The sequence below is a fragment of the Scyliorhinus canicula genome, chromosome 1 (assembly GCF_902713615.1).
Source record: "Scyliorhinus canicula chromosome 1, sScyCan1.1, whole genome shotgun sequence".
NCBI classification, from domain to species: domain Eukaryota; kingdom Metazoa; phylum Chordata; class Chondrichthyes; order Carcharhiniformes; family Scyliorhinidae; genus Scyliorhinus; species Scyliorhinus canicula.
The window spans coordinates 177,571,126-177,589,553 of record NC_052146.1 but is presented as its reverse complement, the minus strand read 5'-3'; the positions used below and the strand labels follow the sequence as shown (position 1 = coordinate 177,589,553).

Genomic DNA, 18,428 nt, shown 5'->3' with positions numbered 1-18,428 from the left:
TCTAGTAAGCGTTCTGAAGTCTCCTGGTACCATGTGCTATTCCTTGTGTCTTAATAAAACTCGTAGTCTTAAAGTTGAAGTAGGTGCTTTATTGTGAGTTCATTCTCTCTTCAGCTCTTAACTTAATGTTACATCTGTGCTGCTAGTCTGTGTCTTGCTACCAGCTCCCGTTCCTGTGAAGTGTGTCCTGACTTCCTGTTCGTGTGTATTTATATTTCTCCCGTACTCCCTCTAGTGCTTGCTCAGTTGTATTGCATCTACACAGATATACAATCACCACAGAACCTAGTTGTTAAATATCTTCAGATGACAAAGAGATAGTTCTGGGTAGAATATCAGCTGAAACCCAACATTGACCATCACCTCAGACCCAAAGTGGACTATCACCTTGGACACCTGGCTCACTAGCACCTTGGACCCCAGGCTGACCATCAACTCGAATCCGAATGACCATCTTCAGATCCCAGAATGATGAACTCGGACTCCAGAGTGGCCATCATTGGACCCCAAAGTGACCATCAATACAGGCATCAGACTCATCCTGAATTCAGACCCCAGGCTGAGTGTAATCGCAGACCCCAGAGGGACAATAAAATCACACCCAAAACTGACATCAGCTCAAACAGCCAACTAACCATTAACTCAGACTCCAGACAGCATCAGCTTGGACCCCTTATTGACCCTCAACTTAGATCCCAGGCCAAAGGTTAACAAAGATCCCAAACTGACAATCAATTCAGACGCCAGGCTGATCATCCACTCTGACCCCAGGCTGACCATCCACTCTGATCCTAGCCTGATCATCCAGTCTGACCCCAGGCTGACCATCCCCTCTGACCCTAGCCTGATCATCCACTCTGACCCCAGGCTGACCATCCCCTCTGACCCTAGCCTGATCATCCACTCTGACCCCAGGCTGACCATCCCCTCTGACCCTAGCCTGATCATCAATTCAGGCCCCAGGCTGACCATCCCCTTTGACCCTAGCCTGATCATCCACTCTGACCCCAGGCTGACCATCCACTCTGACCCTAGCCCGATCATCAACTCAGACCCCAGACTGACCATCCACTCTGACCCCAGACTGACCATCTACTCTGACCCCAGGCTGACCATCCACTCTGACCCCAGACTGACCATCTACTCTGACCCCAGCCTGATCATCCCCTCTGACCCCAGCCTGATCATCCACTCTGACCCCAGACTGACCATCTACTCTGACCCTAGCCCGATCATCAACTCAGACCCCAGGCTGACCATCCACTCTGACCCTAGCCCGATCATCAACTCAGACCCCAGGCTGACCATCTACTCTGACCCCAGGCTGACCATTCACCTAGACCCCAGGCTGACCAGCAACTCAGACCCCAGGCTGACCAGCAACTCAGACTTCAGGTTGGACTTCCAGTGATGACTTCCGCTGAGCAGTCGAACGTTAGGTGGCGCTCCTCCTGTGGACCTGAAAAACAGCCACGTTTCAATGTAACGCGCTAAAAAGACGCAGCAATCCAGTCCCCAACCTTAATAAGACAGAGAAAGGAAGAAACTGAGAGATCAGAAGCGAATATGCCCAAAGGAAACCAAGCGAGAGGCAGAACAGACACCAGGAGCAGAAGGGGCCAGAGACGACCACACTCAGACGAGCCAACTGGCGCACAAGGCAGCGGAGTGGATGTTTTGTCGAAACGAAAAGAGGAGGACAAGCAGGAACAAATTCCCCCTGTACCAGGAGGGAACTGGAAGACATCCTTTGCCAAGGCGCTGAGGGAGCACCAGCAGGAAATAAAAGCAGAGGTGAAGGCAGACATGGAGGCCGCAGTGAAGGCAGCGGTGGCCAAGACCCTGGCTGAAATACAGCTCGCCCTGAGCAGAGCAGGGAAGAGGCTGGAAGCCCAAGAAGCGGCCATCAAAGAGTTGGAAAAGGCCGCAACTGACAAGAGCGATCGGATCATGGCTCTGGAAAAGGAGGTGGCGAGGCTGGTCACAACGCAGGGCAACCTGAAGGGCAGTGGACGACCAAGAGAACCGCTCGAGAAGGCAAAACATACGGATTGTGGGCCTACCGCAGGGTATCAAAGGCAGAGACCCCATGGTATATGTGGCCGAGATGCTGGGCAACCCAGTGGGGAGGAAATCTTTCCCCAACCCACCAGAAATGAACAGTGCACACCGGTCTCTGCGCCCGAAACCCAAAGCCAGGGAGCAACCGAGGGCAGTAGTAGACAAACTGCATCAGTATCAAGACCGGGAAACAATCCTAATAAGACCAAGAACTGCCAATGGGAAGGACATAGCATCAGGATATACCAAGACATTGGGGCGGACCTAGCCAGAAACGGGCTGAGTTTAACAGAGCGAAAGCAGCCCTTTATAAGAACGGCGTACGCTTTTGTATGCTGCACCCAGCGAAACTCTGGGTCACATATCAAGACAAAGAGTATTTCTTCACAGCCCCTGCGGAGGCAAACAAGTTTGTCGAGGAATGCGGGCTGGAAAACCAACAGCAGGGGAAGAAATAAGGGGCCTCTGGCAAGGTTCAACAGCACGCTGAAGGGGTGGGGGGGGGGGAGGTGTGAGGCAATGCCTAGCCTTCTCGCCCCCCCCTCCCTACAGGAAACACACCCTGAATGAGAAAAGGCAAACCGCTACCCAAGGGACCGCTGCAGGTGGGAGACCATGGCCCAGTCCAAGAGAACAAGTGTAGAGGAGAAGGGAAGGCAAGTGAGAGGAGTGCAGGGTAAGATGGGGAAAGAACAGGCAGGAACTGTGGAGAATGGGCAAGGGAACAACACAACAGGGGTGGGGGAGCAAACAGGGATAGGACTGAGGGAAAGAGGGTCAAAAGAGCAGTAAATGGGAGGGGGAGATAAGAGGGGAAAGGGAGGATTCGGGGGGTGGACATAGGGAGGGAGGGAAAAACAGGGCTAGAACGAGAGGAGCAATAAGGCTACAAAGTGCCACAACCAGGGGCTCGGAATGAGGAAGCAACCACCCAATACGGTCTCTGGGCGAAGGGCGACCCCAGAGTGCATGGGCCTACCCACGTGGAGAATGCACAGTGGGCGGCCATGCTGGGTGCGCCCTGGACAAAGGGAGACCCCGGAGTGCAGGGATAGATCCACGTGGCGAACGTAACGTGGGCGGCCATGTTAGATACCCCCTGGACAAAGGGAAGCCCCGGAGCGCAGGGACCCGACCGCATGGGGAGAGCAGTGACAGCGGCCATCTTGGACGGCCCCCTAACAAAGGGATACCCCAGAGTGCAGGGGCACGTCCGACAGGTAAGTATGGTTAATCCCACAGGAGCGGGGGGACAGAAGCCCCCCACCAGGATAGTCACCTGTAACGTAAGGGGACTCAATGGCCCAGTGTAAAGATCCAGAGTCTTCACCCACCTAAGAAACATGAAAGCCAACATAGTCTTCCTCCAAGAGACACACCTGAGAGAGCAGGTAAGAAAGGGCTGGGTGGGACAGACCTACAATTCCTGTTACGGAACGAGAGCCGGGGGGTGGCAACACTGATCAGCAAGAAGATGATGTTTAGGACGACAAAGACGGTTACGGACCCATGGGGACAGTACATCAGGTCAGCAGGGCCTTGGACGGTGCACCGGTAGTACTAGTTAACGTGTATACTCCCAACTGGGACGGCACAAAATTCATTAAAAAGACCATGCCGGAAATCCCCAACATAGCGACGCACCAACTAATCATGGTGGGGGACTTCAACTGTGTACACGACCCAATGACTGACAGATCAAACCCCAAAACAGGGAAGACCTCAAACATGGCAAAGGAACTCAGTCAGATGGGGGCTGTGGACCCCTGGAGGTTCACTCACCCAGGGGAAAAGTAGTTCTCCTTCTTCTCCCCAGTACATAACGTATACACCAGAATTGACTTCTTTGTGGTCGGGATAACGGTGCTTCCAGGGCTAGACAAAGTGGAATACTCCACAATTGTGATCTCCAACCACACTCCACATTATATGAACGTGAGGTTGGAGACGGTGAGTTAGGCAAGGCCTAACGCCTCACATGAAGGTTGGACACTGTCCTCCTAGCCGACAAGGCTTTCAACAAAAAGATATCGCAGGCCAAAGCGGAGTATACGGACAACCAAAATGGGGAGGTCTCACCCTCCACGTTTTGGGAAGCGCTATTGGCCATAATTAGAGGGGAAATATTTGCCTTCAAAGCGCAAAGAGATAGGGAGGAAAGGGCGGCTAGGCAGCAGCTGGTAGACTCCATACTGGAGGTAGACCGTAAATATTCCGAGGCCCCGACCGTAGAGCTCCTGGCAGAGAGGAAAGAACTACAAAGGAACTTTGACCTGCTCTCCACCAGGAAAGCAGTGCACCAACTCCGCCAGGCACGCGGGGCCCTTATACGAGCACGGAGACAAAGCCAGCCACCTGCTGCCTCACCAGCTGAGAGAGCAGGCAGCCACCAGAGAAATTGCGCATATCTGTGACAACAGAGGCACTTTAGAAACAGACCCAGAAAAGGTCAACGAAACCTTTGAGGCCTTCCACTAAGGGCTGTACTCCTCAGAACCCCCAACAGAGGAGCCGAGGATGAAACGGTTCTTCGCTGGACTGGACATACCAGTCGTGGGGCAGGACAGAAAACGGGGCTTGGAAGTACCACCAGCACTGGGTGAGATCATGGAGAGTATTAGGGTTCCCAGCCAACTTCTATAAAAAGTTTGCGACAGCGCTGGCCCCGCACCTGTGGGAGATGTTCACAGATTCGCTGGCTAGGGGCACACTGCCACCTACGCTAGCACAGGCCTCAATCTCGCTGATACCTAAGAAAGACAAAGACCCAACGGAATATGGGTCATATAGATCCATCTCACTACTAAATGCAGACGCCAAAATATTGGCCAAAATTCTAGCCAAAAGGCTAGAACACTAAGTACCAGAGGTGGTCGCAGAGGACCAGACGGGCTTTGTCAAAGGTAGACAGCTCACCTCGAACATCAGGCGCCTGCTGAACGTGATACTGACCCCATCCGGGGAGAGAACACAAGACGTGATCGTCTCTCTGGACGCAGAAAAGGCCTTCGACAGAGTGGAGTGGAAGTACATCATAGAGGTACTGGAGCAGTTCGGGCTCACCTCCTGGGTGAAGCTCCTCTACTACGCTCCCATGGCGAGCGTACAGACAAACAACACCAACTCCCAGTGCTTCCAGCTGCACAGGGGCACCAGGCAGGGATGCCCACTGTCCCCGCTGCTGTTCGCACTAGCGATCGAACCCTTAGCGATCGCTCTCAGAGCAGCAAAAAGCTGGAGGGCGATCCAAAGGGGAGGCAGAGAGCACAGAGTCTCACTCTATGCAGATGACCTGCTCCTCTACATTTCAGACCTACAAAGCAGCATGGACGGAATCATCGCGCTCCTGAAAGAATTTGGTGCCTTATCGGGCTACAAACATAACATGAGCAAAAGCGAGATCTTCCCGGTACACCCGCAAGGGGGAGGGGCAGCACTAGTGGGACTGCCGTTCAAACAAGCCCAACATAAATTCCGCTACCTGGGGATCCAAATCACTCATGACTGGACGGGGATCTACAAATGGAACCTGACCAGTCTGACAGAGGAACTCAAAAAGGACCTGCAAAGATGGAACACACTCCCACTCTCTTTCGCGGGGAGAGTTCGACAATCAAAATGAACATACTGCCCACGTACCTCTTCCTACTTAGATCTATCCCGATCTATATCCCCAAGGCCTTTTTCAAATCACTCAACAAACTAATCATGGTGTTTGTATGGCAGGGGGAAGAATGCTAGGAGCCCAAAGAAGGTCTTACAAAAAACAAAGTCCAGGGGAGGGCTAGCCCTCCCAAACCTACAATTCTACCACTGGGTGGCGACGGCAGAGCGTGTAAGGGGATGGATTAACGAGCCAGAAGCCGAGTGGGTGCGCGCAGAGGAGGCCTCCTGCAAGGGGACCTCTCTCCGGGCCCTCACCACGGCAGCACTCACATCCCCACGCAAAAAACACTCCAGCAGCCCAATGGTGGTAGCCACCCTCTGGAGAAGTTATCCCCCTGCACTGCTGCGGAGCAGTGCCGGGGGATACAAACTCAAGAGAAAAAAAAGGTGAACTGCTGGGAAGGGGGGGGGGGGGGGGGGGGGAGGGGGGGGGAGAGGGGGGCAATGGGGGGGAGGGGGGGAGCGGAGGGAGGGAGGGGGGTACACCTGTAAATATACTACATTTGAAAACCCAATAAAAAACTTTCATTAAAAAAAACTCAGGCCTCAGGCTGACCATCAACTCAGACCCCAGGCTGACCATCAACTCAGACCCCAGACTGACCATCAACTCAGACCCAAGACAGACCATCAACTCAGACTGACCATCAACCCAGACCCCAGGCTGACCATCAACTCAGACCCCAGACTGACCATCAACTCAGACCCAAGACTGACCATCAACTCAGACTGACCATCAACCCAGACTGACCATCAACTCAGACCTCAGACTGACCATCAACTCAGACCTCAGACTGACCATCAACTCAGGCCTCAGACTGACCATCAGCTCAGACCCCAGACTGACAATCAACTCAGACTCCAGACTGACCATCAACTCAGACCCCAGATTAACAATTAACTCAGACGTCAAACTGACCATCAACTCAGACTGACCAGCAACTCAGACCCCAGACTGACCATCAACTCAGACCCAAGACTGACCATCAACTCAGGCCTCAGACTGACCATCAGCTCAGACCCCAGACTGACCATCAACTCAGACCCCAGATTAACAATTAACTCAGACGTCAAACTGACCATCAACTCAGACTGACCATCAACTCAGACCCCAGACTGACCATCAACTCAGACCCCAGACTGACCATCAACTCAGGCCTCAGATTAACAATTAACTCAGACATCAACTGACCATCAACTCAGACTGACCATCAACTCAGACCCCAGACTGACCATCAACTCAGACCCCAGACTGACCATTAACTCAGACCTCAGGCTGGCCATCAACTCAGACCTCAGACTGACCATCAAATCAGTCCTCAGACTGACCATTAACTCAGACCTCAGACTGACCATCAACTCAGACCTCAGACTGACTATCCACTCAGACCTCAGACCGACCATTAACTCAGACCTCAGGCTGACCATCAACTCAGACCTCAGACTGACCATCAAATCAGTCCTCATACTGACCATTAACTCAGACCTCAGGCTGACCAGCAACTCAGACCTCAGACTGGCCATCAACTCAGACCTCAGGGTGACCATCAACTCAGACCCCAGGCTGACCATCAACACAGGCCTCAGACTGACCATCAACTCAGACCTCAGGCTGACCATCAACTGAGACCTCAGACTGACCATCAACTCAGACCCCAGACTGACCATCAACTCAGACCCCAGGCTGACCATCAACTCAGATCTCAGACTGACCATCAACTCAGACCTCAGACTGACCATCAACTCAGACCTCAGGCTGACCATCAACTCAGGCCTCAGGCTCATTTTCAACTCCGACCCCAGGCTGACCATCCACTCAAATCTAGATTGACCATCAAATTTGAAGTGTGTTAATGGCTGACCAAGCAAACAGCTGAACAATAGTGAAAAACTAGCTTTAGCAAAGTTTACTTTCGAATGGGGCCCAGATATTTAGAAAGAAGTGGTTTGGTCGGGGGGGGGGGGGGGGGGGGGGGGGTGTTATTGATTGCACAAGTAGAGTGGGTAGATATGTTGATATCTCCAGACTAACATTAAATTTTCACGAAGGAAAGTATTTCATTAATTTTAAATCTTGAAATCAATTATTTTGACAATTTTACAATCACATACAGACACTTAAATAAGTAGCACAGTGGTTACACTATTGATTCACAGCGCTAGGGACCAGGGTTCGATTCCCTGCTTGGGTCACTGTCTGTGCGGAGTCTGCATGTTCTTTCTGTGTCTGCGTGGGTTTCCTCCGGGTGCTCCGGTTTCCTCCCACAAATCCTGAAAGACGTGCTGTTAGGTAATTTGGACATTCTGAATTCTCCCTCTGTGTACCCGAACAGGCGCCGGAATGTGGCGACTAGGGGCTTTTCACAGTAACTTCATTGCAGTGTTAATGTAAGCCTACTTATGACAATAAGGATTATTATTATTATGATTATTATTAAATACACCTTGTACATTTGACTGGAGATTTGCAACTGTCAAAATTGGGTTTAATTCCTGTCAAAGTAATCAATTCATGCTGGGTACTCTATAAACTGTAAAAGATTGTTCCTATTTGCTTTTAAATATTTTGCGCTTACCTTAAATATGTAGGGTACAGTTCCATATTTACAAAACAGACCATCTCAAAACTCATAGTTATCCCTAGTTTGCCCAAGCATGTGACTGCTGTTTTCAGCCAGGATATATCTGAATTGGAAGACAGGTTTACAATTTGCAGAAAATGATTCTTCTTGAGTAACCATCAAAATGTTTTGTTTGCTTAATATTTTAGTTGTCCTGTTAAATAAAATTACATTTAAAGATGTAATTGATTACACATGAATTTGTTAAAGGCAAGTTGTGTCTGACAAATTTAAGGAAATAACAGTTTTTTAATAAAGGAAATGCAGTGGGCGTGATTCTCCGCTCCCCACGCCGGGTGGAAGAATCGCGGGAGCGCCGGGCGACTCACGACACGTCCCCCTGGCCCCCCCCTCCGCTATTCTCCCACCCCCCGCTCAGAAGAATTGCCGCTCGCATTTTTTTTCATAGGCTGAGCGGCCTGCCGTTCCCGACCGGTTCACGACGGCGGCAACCACACCTGGACACTGCCGTCGTGAACATGGGCGCCCAATGCTCATTTGAAGCTTGTGGGGGGCAGAGAGGGGAGTGAGCACCATGGCCGTGCTCAGGAGGGGACTGGCCCGTGATCGGTGCCCACCGATCGTCGGGCCGGCGTCTCAAAGTGATGCACTCTTTCCCCTCCGCATCCAAGATGTTGCGGGGCGGCGGAGGGGAAGACGGCAACCGCGCATGCGTGGGTTGGAGCTGTCAGCCGTCATGACATCAGCCGCGCATGCGCGGGTTGAAGCCGGCATGTCACATAGGCGCCGCCGTCGCGTCATTCTCGGCGCGCCGCCTTGACGGAAGCGCCAAGGCCCAGCGGCCAAGATTTACGGAGTGCCGCTCCTGGCCCCCCGGGTGGGGGTGAATTAGGTGCGAGGAGCGGCCTCCGAGGCCGTCGTGAAACTCGGCCGAGTTCACAAAGGCCTTCCCGATTTATCGCGGGAGCGGAGAATTCCGCCCAGTAGATCTGTTATCAAGGTTACAACATACAGTATTAAAGGGAACATGACTATATTTGTAGGAAGTTAGTTAAAGAACATAAAACAGAGTCGCATTTAATTGATGTTCTTCAAGCAGGACAGGTATGAACAGTGGTATCTTGCTTATGTAAATGTTGTGACCATTGTTCTTCTCAAGGTATAAATGATCTAGCTGTTGGTACACAAAGCACCAGAGAAAAATTTGAAGATTACATAAAAATAGGAAGCATAGTTAATTGTTAAGTATGACTGGTCTGTAGTGGTGAGGATACAGGTTGACACTGGTCTATAAAGTTGAGCATGCAGGCTAACATTCATCTGTACAAGCTTGATGAGACCATCAATTCACGAGACACGTGCTTTAAGATATGAACAGTGGTTTTAATCTACTTACAACAGAGCCAGCCTGTAATACGATGAACCCTGGATGAACTGGTTGGCTGGCTCTGGGCATCTATCTTTATACAGCAGTCCAGGGGGAGGAGCCATGGGCGGAGCCAAGGGTGGAGCCCTGTACAAACTCCTATGCATTCCCAGTGCTACTCCCCCTAGTGGTCGGGCAACGCAACTGCGCTTACAATAATATGGTATCATATATATTACAGTGTGAATTTCATTCACCACATTCATCCCCTACAAAAAAATCAAGTCCGGCGGGGGTGGTGGTTCACAAATTGAGTCTGTCCGGTGGTTGAACTCTCTGCTGCGATCTGTGGAGCACCGGGGTTGCAGCCTCTTGTGGTGGCTGGATGGGTGTTGTGGGTTGGGGTACGATGGCGGACTCCGGGGGCGATTGCGTCCGAGCTCCATACCCGTCTGGTTCGACTGGGGACTAGGGCGCTGGGAGCTAGCCGGGGTGGGGGCGCGAAACAATTGTAGCGAGTTAGTGGGCTCAGGAGCGCAAGAGGGCGGCTGGGTGGGGTGTAGCGTGAAGGGTACCTCTGCAGTGATAATGGGGATGCAGGATCCTGCGGGTGCTAGGTCCCGGAGGGATACGGTGCCCTGACGGCCGTCAGGGAACTCTACGAAGGCGTACTGGGGGTTTGAGTGAAGCAGGCGCACCTTCTCTGCAAGGGGGGGTCAGTTTTGTGCGCCCTGACGTGTTTCCTGAGGAGTACAGGGCCCGGTGTCTTCAGCCATGCCGGGAGAGAGACCCCCGTGGTAGTGCCCCTGGAAAAACTAAAGAGCAGCTTGTGGGGGGTCTGATTGGTCGCGGTGCATAAGAGGGACCTGATAGCGTGGAGTGCGTCTGGGAGGACATCCTGCCAATGGGAGACTGGGAGGTTCCTGGACCGGAGGGTCAGTGGGATGGTCTTCCAGACCGTCGCATTCTCCCTCTCCACCTGCCCGTTCCCCCTGGGGTTGTAGCTGGTAGTCCTGCTCGAGGCGATGCCCTTGTCGAGCAGATACTGACGCAGCTCGTCGCTCATGAAGGACGAACCCCGGTCGCTGTGTACGTAGCTGGGGAAACCAAACAGGGTGAAGATACTATCCAGGGCCCTAATGGCTGTTTGGGAGGTCATATCGGGGCACAGGATAGCAAAGGGGAAGCGGGAGAACTCGTCTATAACGTTTAGGAAGTAAACGTTCCTGTTAGTTGGGGGGAGTGACCCTTTGAAATCGATTGCGAGGCATTCAAAGGGCCTAGAAGCCTTGACCAGGTGGGCCCTGTCTGGTCTATAGAAGTGCGGTTTGCACTCCGCACAGATCGGGCAGTCTCTGGTGACGGCTTTTACCTCCTCAGTGGAAAAAGGCAGATTTCGGGCTTTGACGTAATGGGCGAGCCGGGTGACCCCCGGGTGGCAGAGGTCGTTGTGGATGACTTTTAGGCGGTCGCTCTGTGCGCTGCCGCACGTCCCGCGGGATAGGGCATCTGGGGGCTCGTTGAACTTCCCCTGTCGATACTTAATATCGTAGCTATAGGTGGAGAGTTCGATCCTCCACCGCAGAATTTTATCATTTTTAATTTTGCCCCTTTGCGAGTTGTCAAACATGAAGGCAACCGATCTTTGGTCGGTGATGAGGGTGAACCTCCTACCTGCGAGGTAGTGCCTCCAGTGACGAATAGCCTCCACAATGGCTTGTGCTTCTTTCTCGACTGAGGAGTGTCGGAGTTCCAAAGCAGAGAGGGTTCGAGAGAAAAATGCGACTGGTCTCTCTGCCTGATTTAATGTGGCTGCAAGAGCTACCTCTGAGGCATCGCTCTCAACCTGAAAGGGGGTAGATTCATCCACCGCCCGCATGGCCGCTTTGGCGATGTCCTCCTTGATGCAGTTGAAGGCCTGGCGCGCCTCAGCTGACAGGGGAAATTGTGTGGCCTTAAAGAGTGGGCGGGCTTTATCCGCATATTGAGGGACCCACTGGGCATAATAGGAAAAAAATCTCAAGCACCGTTTGAGGGCCTTGGGACAATGATGGAGAGGGAGTTCTAAGAGGGGGCGCATACAGTCCGCGTCGGGGCCCAGGACTCTGTTTTCCACGACATAGCCGAGGATGGCTAGTCTGGTCGTGCGGAAAACGCATTTCTCCTTGTTATAGGTGAGGTTTAGTTTCTGAGCCGTCTGGAGAAAACGGTAGAGGTTGGCGTCGTGGTCCTGCTGGTCATAGCCGCAGATGGTAACGTTTTCCAAGTACGGAAACGTGGCCCGCAGCCCGTACTGGTCCACCATTCGGTCCATTGCTCGTTGGAACACCGAAACCCCATTTGTGACACCGAAGGGAACCTGGAGGAAATGGAAGAGGCAGCCATCGGCCTCGAATGCCGTGTAGTGGCGGTCCTCCAGGCGGATTGGGAGCTGGTGGTATGCAGACTTCAGATCCACCGTGGAAAAAATCCAATACTGGGCGATCTGGTTAACCATGTCTGCAATCCTGGGGAGGGGGTATGCGTCGAGGAGCGTAAACCTATTAATGGTCTGACTATAGTCTACGACCATGCAGAATTTTTCCCCGGTCTTGACGACCACCACCTGAGCTCTCCAGGGGCTGTTGCTGGCCTCTATAATTCCCTCACTGAGGAGCCTTCGGACCTCCGACCGGATGAACACCCTATCCTGCAGGCTGTATCGCCTGCTGCGAGTGGCTATGGGTTTACAGTCCGGGGTGAGGTTGGCAAAGAGAGGAGGGGGGGGGGGAATTCGCAATGTGGCTAGGCTGCAGATAGTGAGTGGGGGTAGGGGTCTGCCGAAACTAAGGGTGAGACTCTTGAGATTACATTGAAAATCGAGTCCCAACAAGAGTGGGGCGCAGAGTTCGCGCAGGACGTAGAGTTGGAAGTTAGAATAGCTAGCGCCTTGGATTGTGAGAGTCGCGGTGGTGCGCCCTTGGATCTGGACAGAGTGGGAGCCCGAAGCGAGGGAGATAGTTTGCCGCGCAGGGAAAACGGGGAGCGAACAGCGTCTTACCAGACCTGGGTGTACGAAGGTCTCATTGCTCCCGGAGTCTTACATTATGCTACCATAAGTTAAATATAAGTTAAAGTAAAAAGTAGCACTTCTAAATTTATTTAAAAATCTATGCATGCGCTTCCCATTGTGAGTCTACGGGGGTCTGATCTCTCCCCCGCCCCCCGTAGACTCTCAATGGGAAGCGCATGCATAGATTTTTAAATAAATTTAGAAGTGCTACTTTCTTACTTTAACTTATATTTAACTTATGGTAGCATAATGTAATAATTTTGCAGTCAACTAAAGTAAGTTCTTATCAGAACTCTGATCGAAGGTTTTATCCAATGCTTCCGGTCCAAAAAAAAAGTTGCAGAGCCAAAAAACCCCCATCGTGGATATCCGCGGCTCGGATGCAACGCGGGTGGCTGTCTTGGACCCCAACACCCACGTTATAACGGGGGACTACTGTACAGCAGTCCAGGGGGAGGAGCCGTGAGCGGAGCCAAGGATGGAGCCCTGTACAAACTCCTATGCATTCCCAGTGCTACTCCCTCTAGTGGTCGGGCAATGCAACTGCGCTTACAATAATATGGTATCATATATATTACAGTGTGAATTACATTCACCATAAAGCTCATGTTAGCACTGGTCTGTAATGGTAATGTTCATAAATTCATAAGATATAGGAGTCGAATTAGGCCATTCCACCCATTGAGTCTGCTCCACCATTCAATCATGGTTGATCTCATCCTGGCCCCTTAACACCACTGTTCTGCCCATTCTCCACAACCCTTCACCCATTACTAATTAAAAATCTGTCTAACCCCTCCTTAAATTTACTCACTGTCCCAGTATCAGCCGCACTCTGGGGTATCAAATTCCACAGATTCACAACCCTTTGGGAGAAGTAGTTTCTCCTCAACTCCGGTTTAATTTTGCTACCTCTTATCCTAAGACTTATGACCTCTTGCTCTCGAATGCCCCACAAGAGGAAGCATCCGCTCTACATCTACTTTATCCATACCTTTTATCATCTTATATTCCTCAATTTGATCTCCCCTCTCATTCTTCTAAACTCTAGAGGGTATAGGCCTAAACTGTTCAAATTTTCTTCAAACGAAAAAACCCTCATCTCTGGAATCAATCTAGTGAACCTCCTCTGATCCAACACCACTACATCTTTCCTCAAATAAAGGGACCAAAACTGTGCACAATACTCCAGGTACGGCCTGACCAATGCCTTGTATGGTTCCAACAACACTTCCTTATCTTTATACTCTATTCCTTTAACTATAAATACCAACATTCCATTTGCTTTCTTTATTATCTGCTGTACCTGCATGATAGTTTTTTGTGACTCATGAACGAGGACCCCCAGATCCCACTGCAACGGAGCACCCAAAGTCTCTCCCCATTTAGATCATTTGTCTTCCCATTTTTCCGACCAATATACATGACCCCACACTTATCCACGTTAAACTCCATCTGCCACATTTTGGCCCACTCTCCTAAACTATCTATATCCATTTGTAAGGTTCTTATTTCCTCATTGCAACTTACTGTCCCACCTATTTTTGTGTTGTCCGCAAATTTAGCTGTAGAACGTTCTATCCCTGTATCCAAATTGTTTATACAGATTGTAAATAGCTGGGGCCCAAGGACTGAACCCTGTGGCACCCCACTATTTACTTCTTGCCATCCAGAAAAAGACCCATTTATTTCAACTCTCTGTCTCCTGTCTGTCAGTCAGTCTTCTATCCAAGCTAATAAATTGTCTTTAACCCCTTGTAATCTCATTTTGTGAATTAACCTTCTGTGCGGCACCTTATCAAATGCCTTCCGTAAATCCAAATGTACGACATACACAGGATTCCCATTATCCACTTTGCTTGTTACACCTTCGAAGAAACAGGTTGTTCACTATCCGTGCAGAGTCTGCACGTTCTCTCCATGTCTGCATAGGTTTCCTCTGGGTGCTCCCGTTTCCTCTCACAAATCCCGAAAGACGTACTCGCTAGGTGAATTAGACATTCTGAATTCTCCCTGAGTGTAACTGAACAGGTGCCGGAGTGTGACGGCTAGGGGATTTTCACAATAACTTCATTGCAGTGTTAATGTAAGCCTACTTGTGACACTAATAAAGATTATTAAAGATTATTATTGATACAGGTTCACACTGATCTGTACCAGCTCAGGATACAGATTTGCACTGAAGTGCAATGTCATCAGTGTGAACCTGTATCCTCAGTACTGTAGACCAGTGTCAATCTGTATACTCACCGTGCAGACCAGATCTAACCTGTATCATCACCTCCACATACCAGTTAACCTGTATCCTGAGCTGTACAGATTAGATAGAATTTGTATCTCCACTATCACAGGCAGCGGAAACCCGAATCCTTACTGCTAACAAATCTATTAGGAGCCTGCATCCTCATCACTAAAAACTAGTTTGAACCTGTATCTTCACCACTACTGACCAGTTATGAACCTTATGTCCTCACCATTACAAACTAGTGTGAACCTGTATCCCCACCACTACAAACCAGTGTGAACCTGTATCCCCACCACTACAAACCAGTGTGAACCTGTATCCCCACCACTACAAACCAGTGTGAACCTGTATCCCCACCAATACAAACCAGTGTGAACCTGTATCCCCACCACTACAAACCAGTGTGAACCTGTATCCCCACCACTACAAACCAGTGTGAACCTGTACTCTGATCTTGAACAGACCAAAATTAACCTGCATCATCACTACAGAGCAGTATGATCCTGTACCCCCACCATTACAGACCCTGTATCCTAACCTTGAACAGACCAGAGTTAACCTGGATCCGCACCACTAGACCAGTGTGAACCTGTATCCTGAGATTGAACAGACAGTGAAAACCTGTATCCTCACTACTACAGACAGTGGGAACCTGTATCTTCACTACTACAGACAGTGGGAACCTGTATCTTCACTACTACAGACAGTGGGAACCTGTATCTTCACTACTACAGACAGTGGGAACCTGTATCTTCACTACTACAGACAGTGGGAACCTGTATCTTCACTACTACAGACAGTGGGAACCTGTATCTTCACTACTACAGACAGTGGGAACCTGTATCTTCACTACTACAGACAGTGGGAACCTGTATCTTCACTACTACAGACAGTGGGAACCTGTATCTTCACTACTACAGACAGTGGGAACCTGTATCTTCACTACTACAGACAGTGGGAACTTGGATCCTCACCGCTACAGACAGTTAGAACCTGTATCCTCTCTGCTGGAAGCAGTAGGAACCTGGATTCTCACCGCTACAGACAGAGAACCTGGATCCTCAACCATTACAGACGGTGAAAAACTTTATGCTCACCGACACAGATAGTGGAAACCTGTATCCTCATCACTACAGACAGTGGAAACCTGTGGCCTCACTACTACAGACAGTGTGAACCTGCATCATCATCGCTACAAACAGTGGGAACCTGTACCTTTAGTTTGTACAGACATGCATCCTCACCACAAGAAACCAGTGTGAACTGGTATCCTCACCACTTCAGACCCAAGTTAATTACATTTTCACTATAACAGATCAATTTGAACCTGCATCCTGTATTTGTACAGATTAATGCAAATCTGTATCATCATCACTATAGACCAATGCGAATTTGTATTTTGAGCTTGTACAGATCAGCGTTAATCTGTCTGCTCAGCAATGTAGTCCAGTATAAACCTATATCCTCACCATTACTTAGTGGTATTAATCTATAACCTGAGTTTCTGGGATATTCTTTGTTGTGGAGAAAATATATTAAATCATGACACTTAATGATTGTTAACAGTTTAAATTTAAGGCAGGTCAATATTATAATGTCATTAACATGGTGATTCCACTATTACATAACTGGCCCTGTTCTACATTAGTTTGCAACTGGATAGGTATCACAGTGTGAACCCTGGTACTTACTCTCAGGTATGAACACTGCTACTAAACAGGAACCCCCCGACAACAGACCACCTGCTGCAAAGGGGAGGCGCCGTCCAATCCGTTCAATCACAAAAAGGTTAAGAACTGATGCTGGGATTTCCACAGCTCCTGAGATTAATACATCAAGGTAAATGTTTCCTCCCAGAGTTCCCAGACGCATGACAAGCCCTTGGTACACCAAGGCACTCGCAAACCTGAAATAAAGAGTTTAATTTTAAAAAGCAAGCCTTCTGCGTTTCCTCTGATTGATGAGGCAGTAATATTATGGTGGCTCTTTCTCAGGCAAATAAGTCAATTTAGAATAAAAGAACCGTATAGCCCTGAGGGAGGTAATCTGCTCACTTATGTGTATACTGCTTCTTTGAAAGTGCTATTCAATTAGTCATACTCCTCTGCCAAATATTTTCCTTTTCAAGTATACATTAATACAATATAAAGATTTTACATTCAGCCTAATATGCCAAGATGGTTGGTTATGTTCCACACAAGCCTACTCTCACCTATTTAATCTAACAACACATCTTCCCATTCTTTTCTTCCAAAAGCACTCATCCATCTTCCCCTTAAATGTATCGATGGAATTTGGTTCAATGTGTGGCAACGAGTTCTACATTCCAACCATGCTCTGGGTAAAGTCATTTCCTCTGAGATTATGACTGGATTTATCATCATCGAATTTACAGTGCAGAAGGAGACCATTCGGCCCATCGAGTCTGCACTGGCCCTTGGAAAGAGCACCCTCTTTAAGCCCACACCTCCACCCTATGCCCGTAACTCAGTAACCCCACCTAACCTTTTTGGACACTAAGGGCAATTTAGCATGGCTAATCCATCTAACCTGCACACATCTTTGGACATTATTGGTGACTATCTCACATTTGTGGCCCTTAGGCTGGGATTTTCCAGTCCTGCCCGTGGAGCGAATCATCGCAGAAGGGACAGAAAAGTCAACGACCAGCCAAAGATCTGTCAACTTCGGGCAGACATTTCCAGTCCCACAGCAGGCAGGACCAGAAAATCCTGGCCTTAGTTTTGGACTTGTCTAGAATTGGGAATCTATTTCTATGTCTATCTTTTTGAAGCAATTCTTAATTTTAACAGACTCGATTAGATTGCTTCCCATTCTTCTTCTTTTGGAGAAAAGAGCTTTAATTGTTTGTCCTTTCCTGATAGTTATACCCTCTCACTTCTGACATCATCCATTTTAATCTTATTTACACTTTCTTCAGTGCTTCTATAGAGTTTTTGTAATGTGGAAACCAGAATTGTTCACAATAGTTCAGTGATAGGGAGTTAGAAGAGTAAATATGTAGACATGTTTCTGAGTGCAAAAAAAATAGAGGGGTAATCGTTGGGGACTTCAGCTACGCTAACATTAATTAGGGTATGAACTGTGTGAAGGGCACAGAGGGAGCAAATTCTTGGACTGCATTCAAGAGAACACATTTAGCCAGCACATAAAAAGCCCAAGTGGGTGCAAGTCGAGATTTAGCTTTCGGAAATGAAGCTGGGAAAATGGATGAAGTAGCAGTGGGGAACCATTTTGGAGAAAATGACCATAATATAATTAGATTTAGCATCATTATGGAAAAGGACAAAGATAGAACAGGATTAAAAGTACTAAATTGGGGGAAGTCAAATTTTACAAAGTTGAGAGATGACCTGGCAAGAGTATACTGAATACAGATATTAGAAGGGAAAACTATGTCAAATCAGTGGGAGGCATTCAAAAATGAAATTCTAC

At 49.3% G+C, this 18,428-nt stretch overlaps 1 protein-coding gene across 1 annotated transcript in view; it reads right to left on the bottom strand.

The window, feature by feature from the left end:
• LOC119977717 (solute carrier family 22 member 2-like) overlaps positions 1-18,428 on the bottom strand; it is a 58,354-nt gene that overhangs the window by 7,386 nt on the left and 32,540 nt on the right. The window contains exons 7-8 of the mRNA XM_038818903.1: positions 16,664-16,878; positions 8,304-8,412 (exon numbers count right to left, since the gene is read on the bottom strand). Of these exons, the coding sequence (XP_038674831.1) occupies positions 8,304-8,412; positions 16,664-16,878 (324 nt within the window). The remainder of the gene's footprint in view (positions 1-8,303; positions 8,413-16,663; positions 16,879-18,428) is intronic.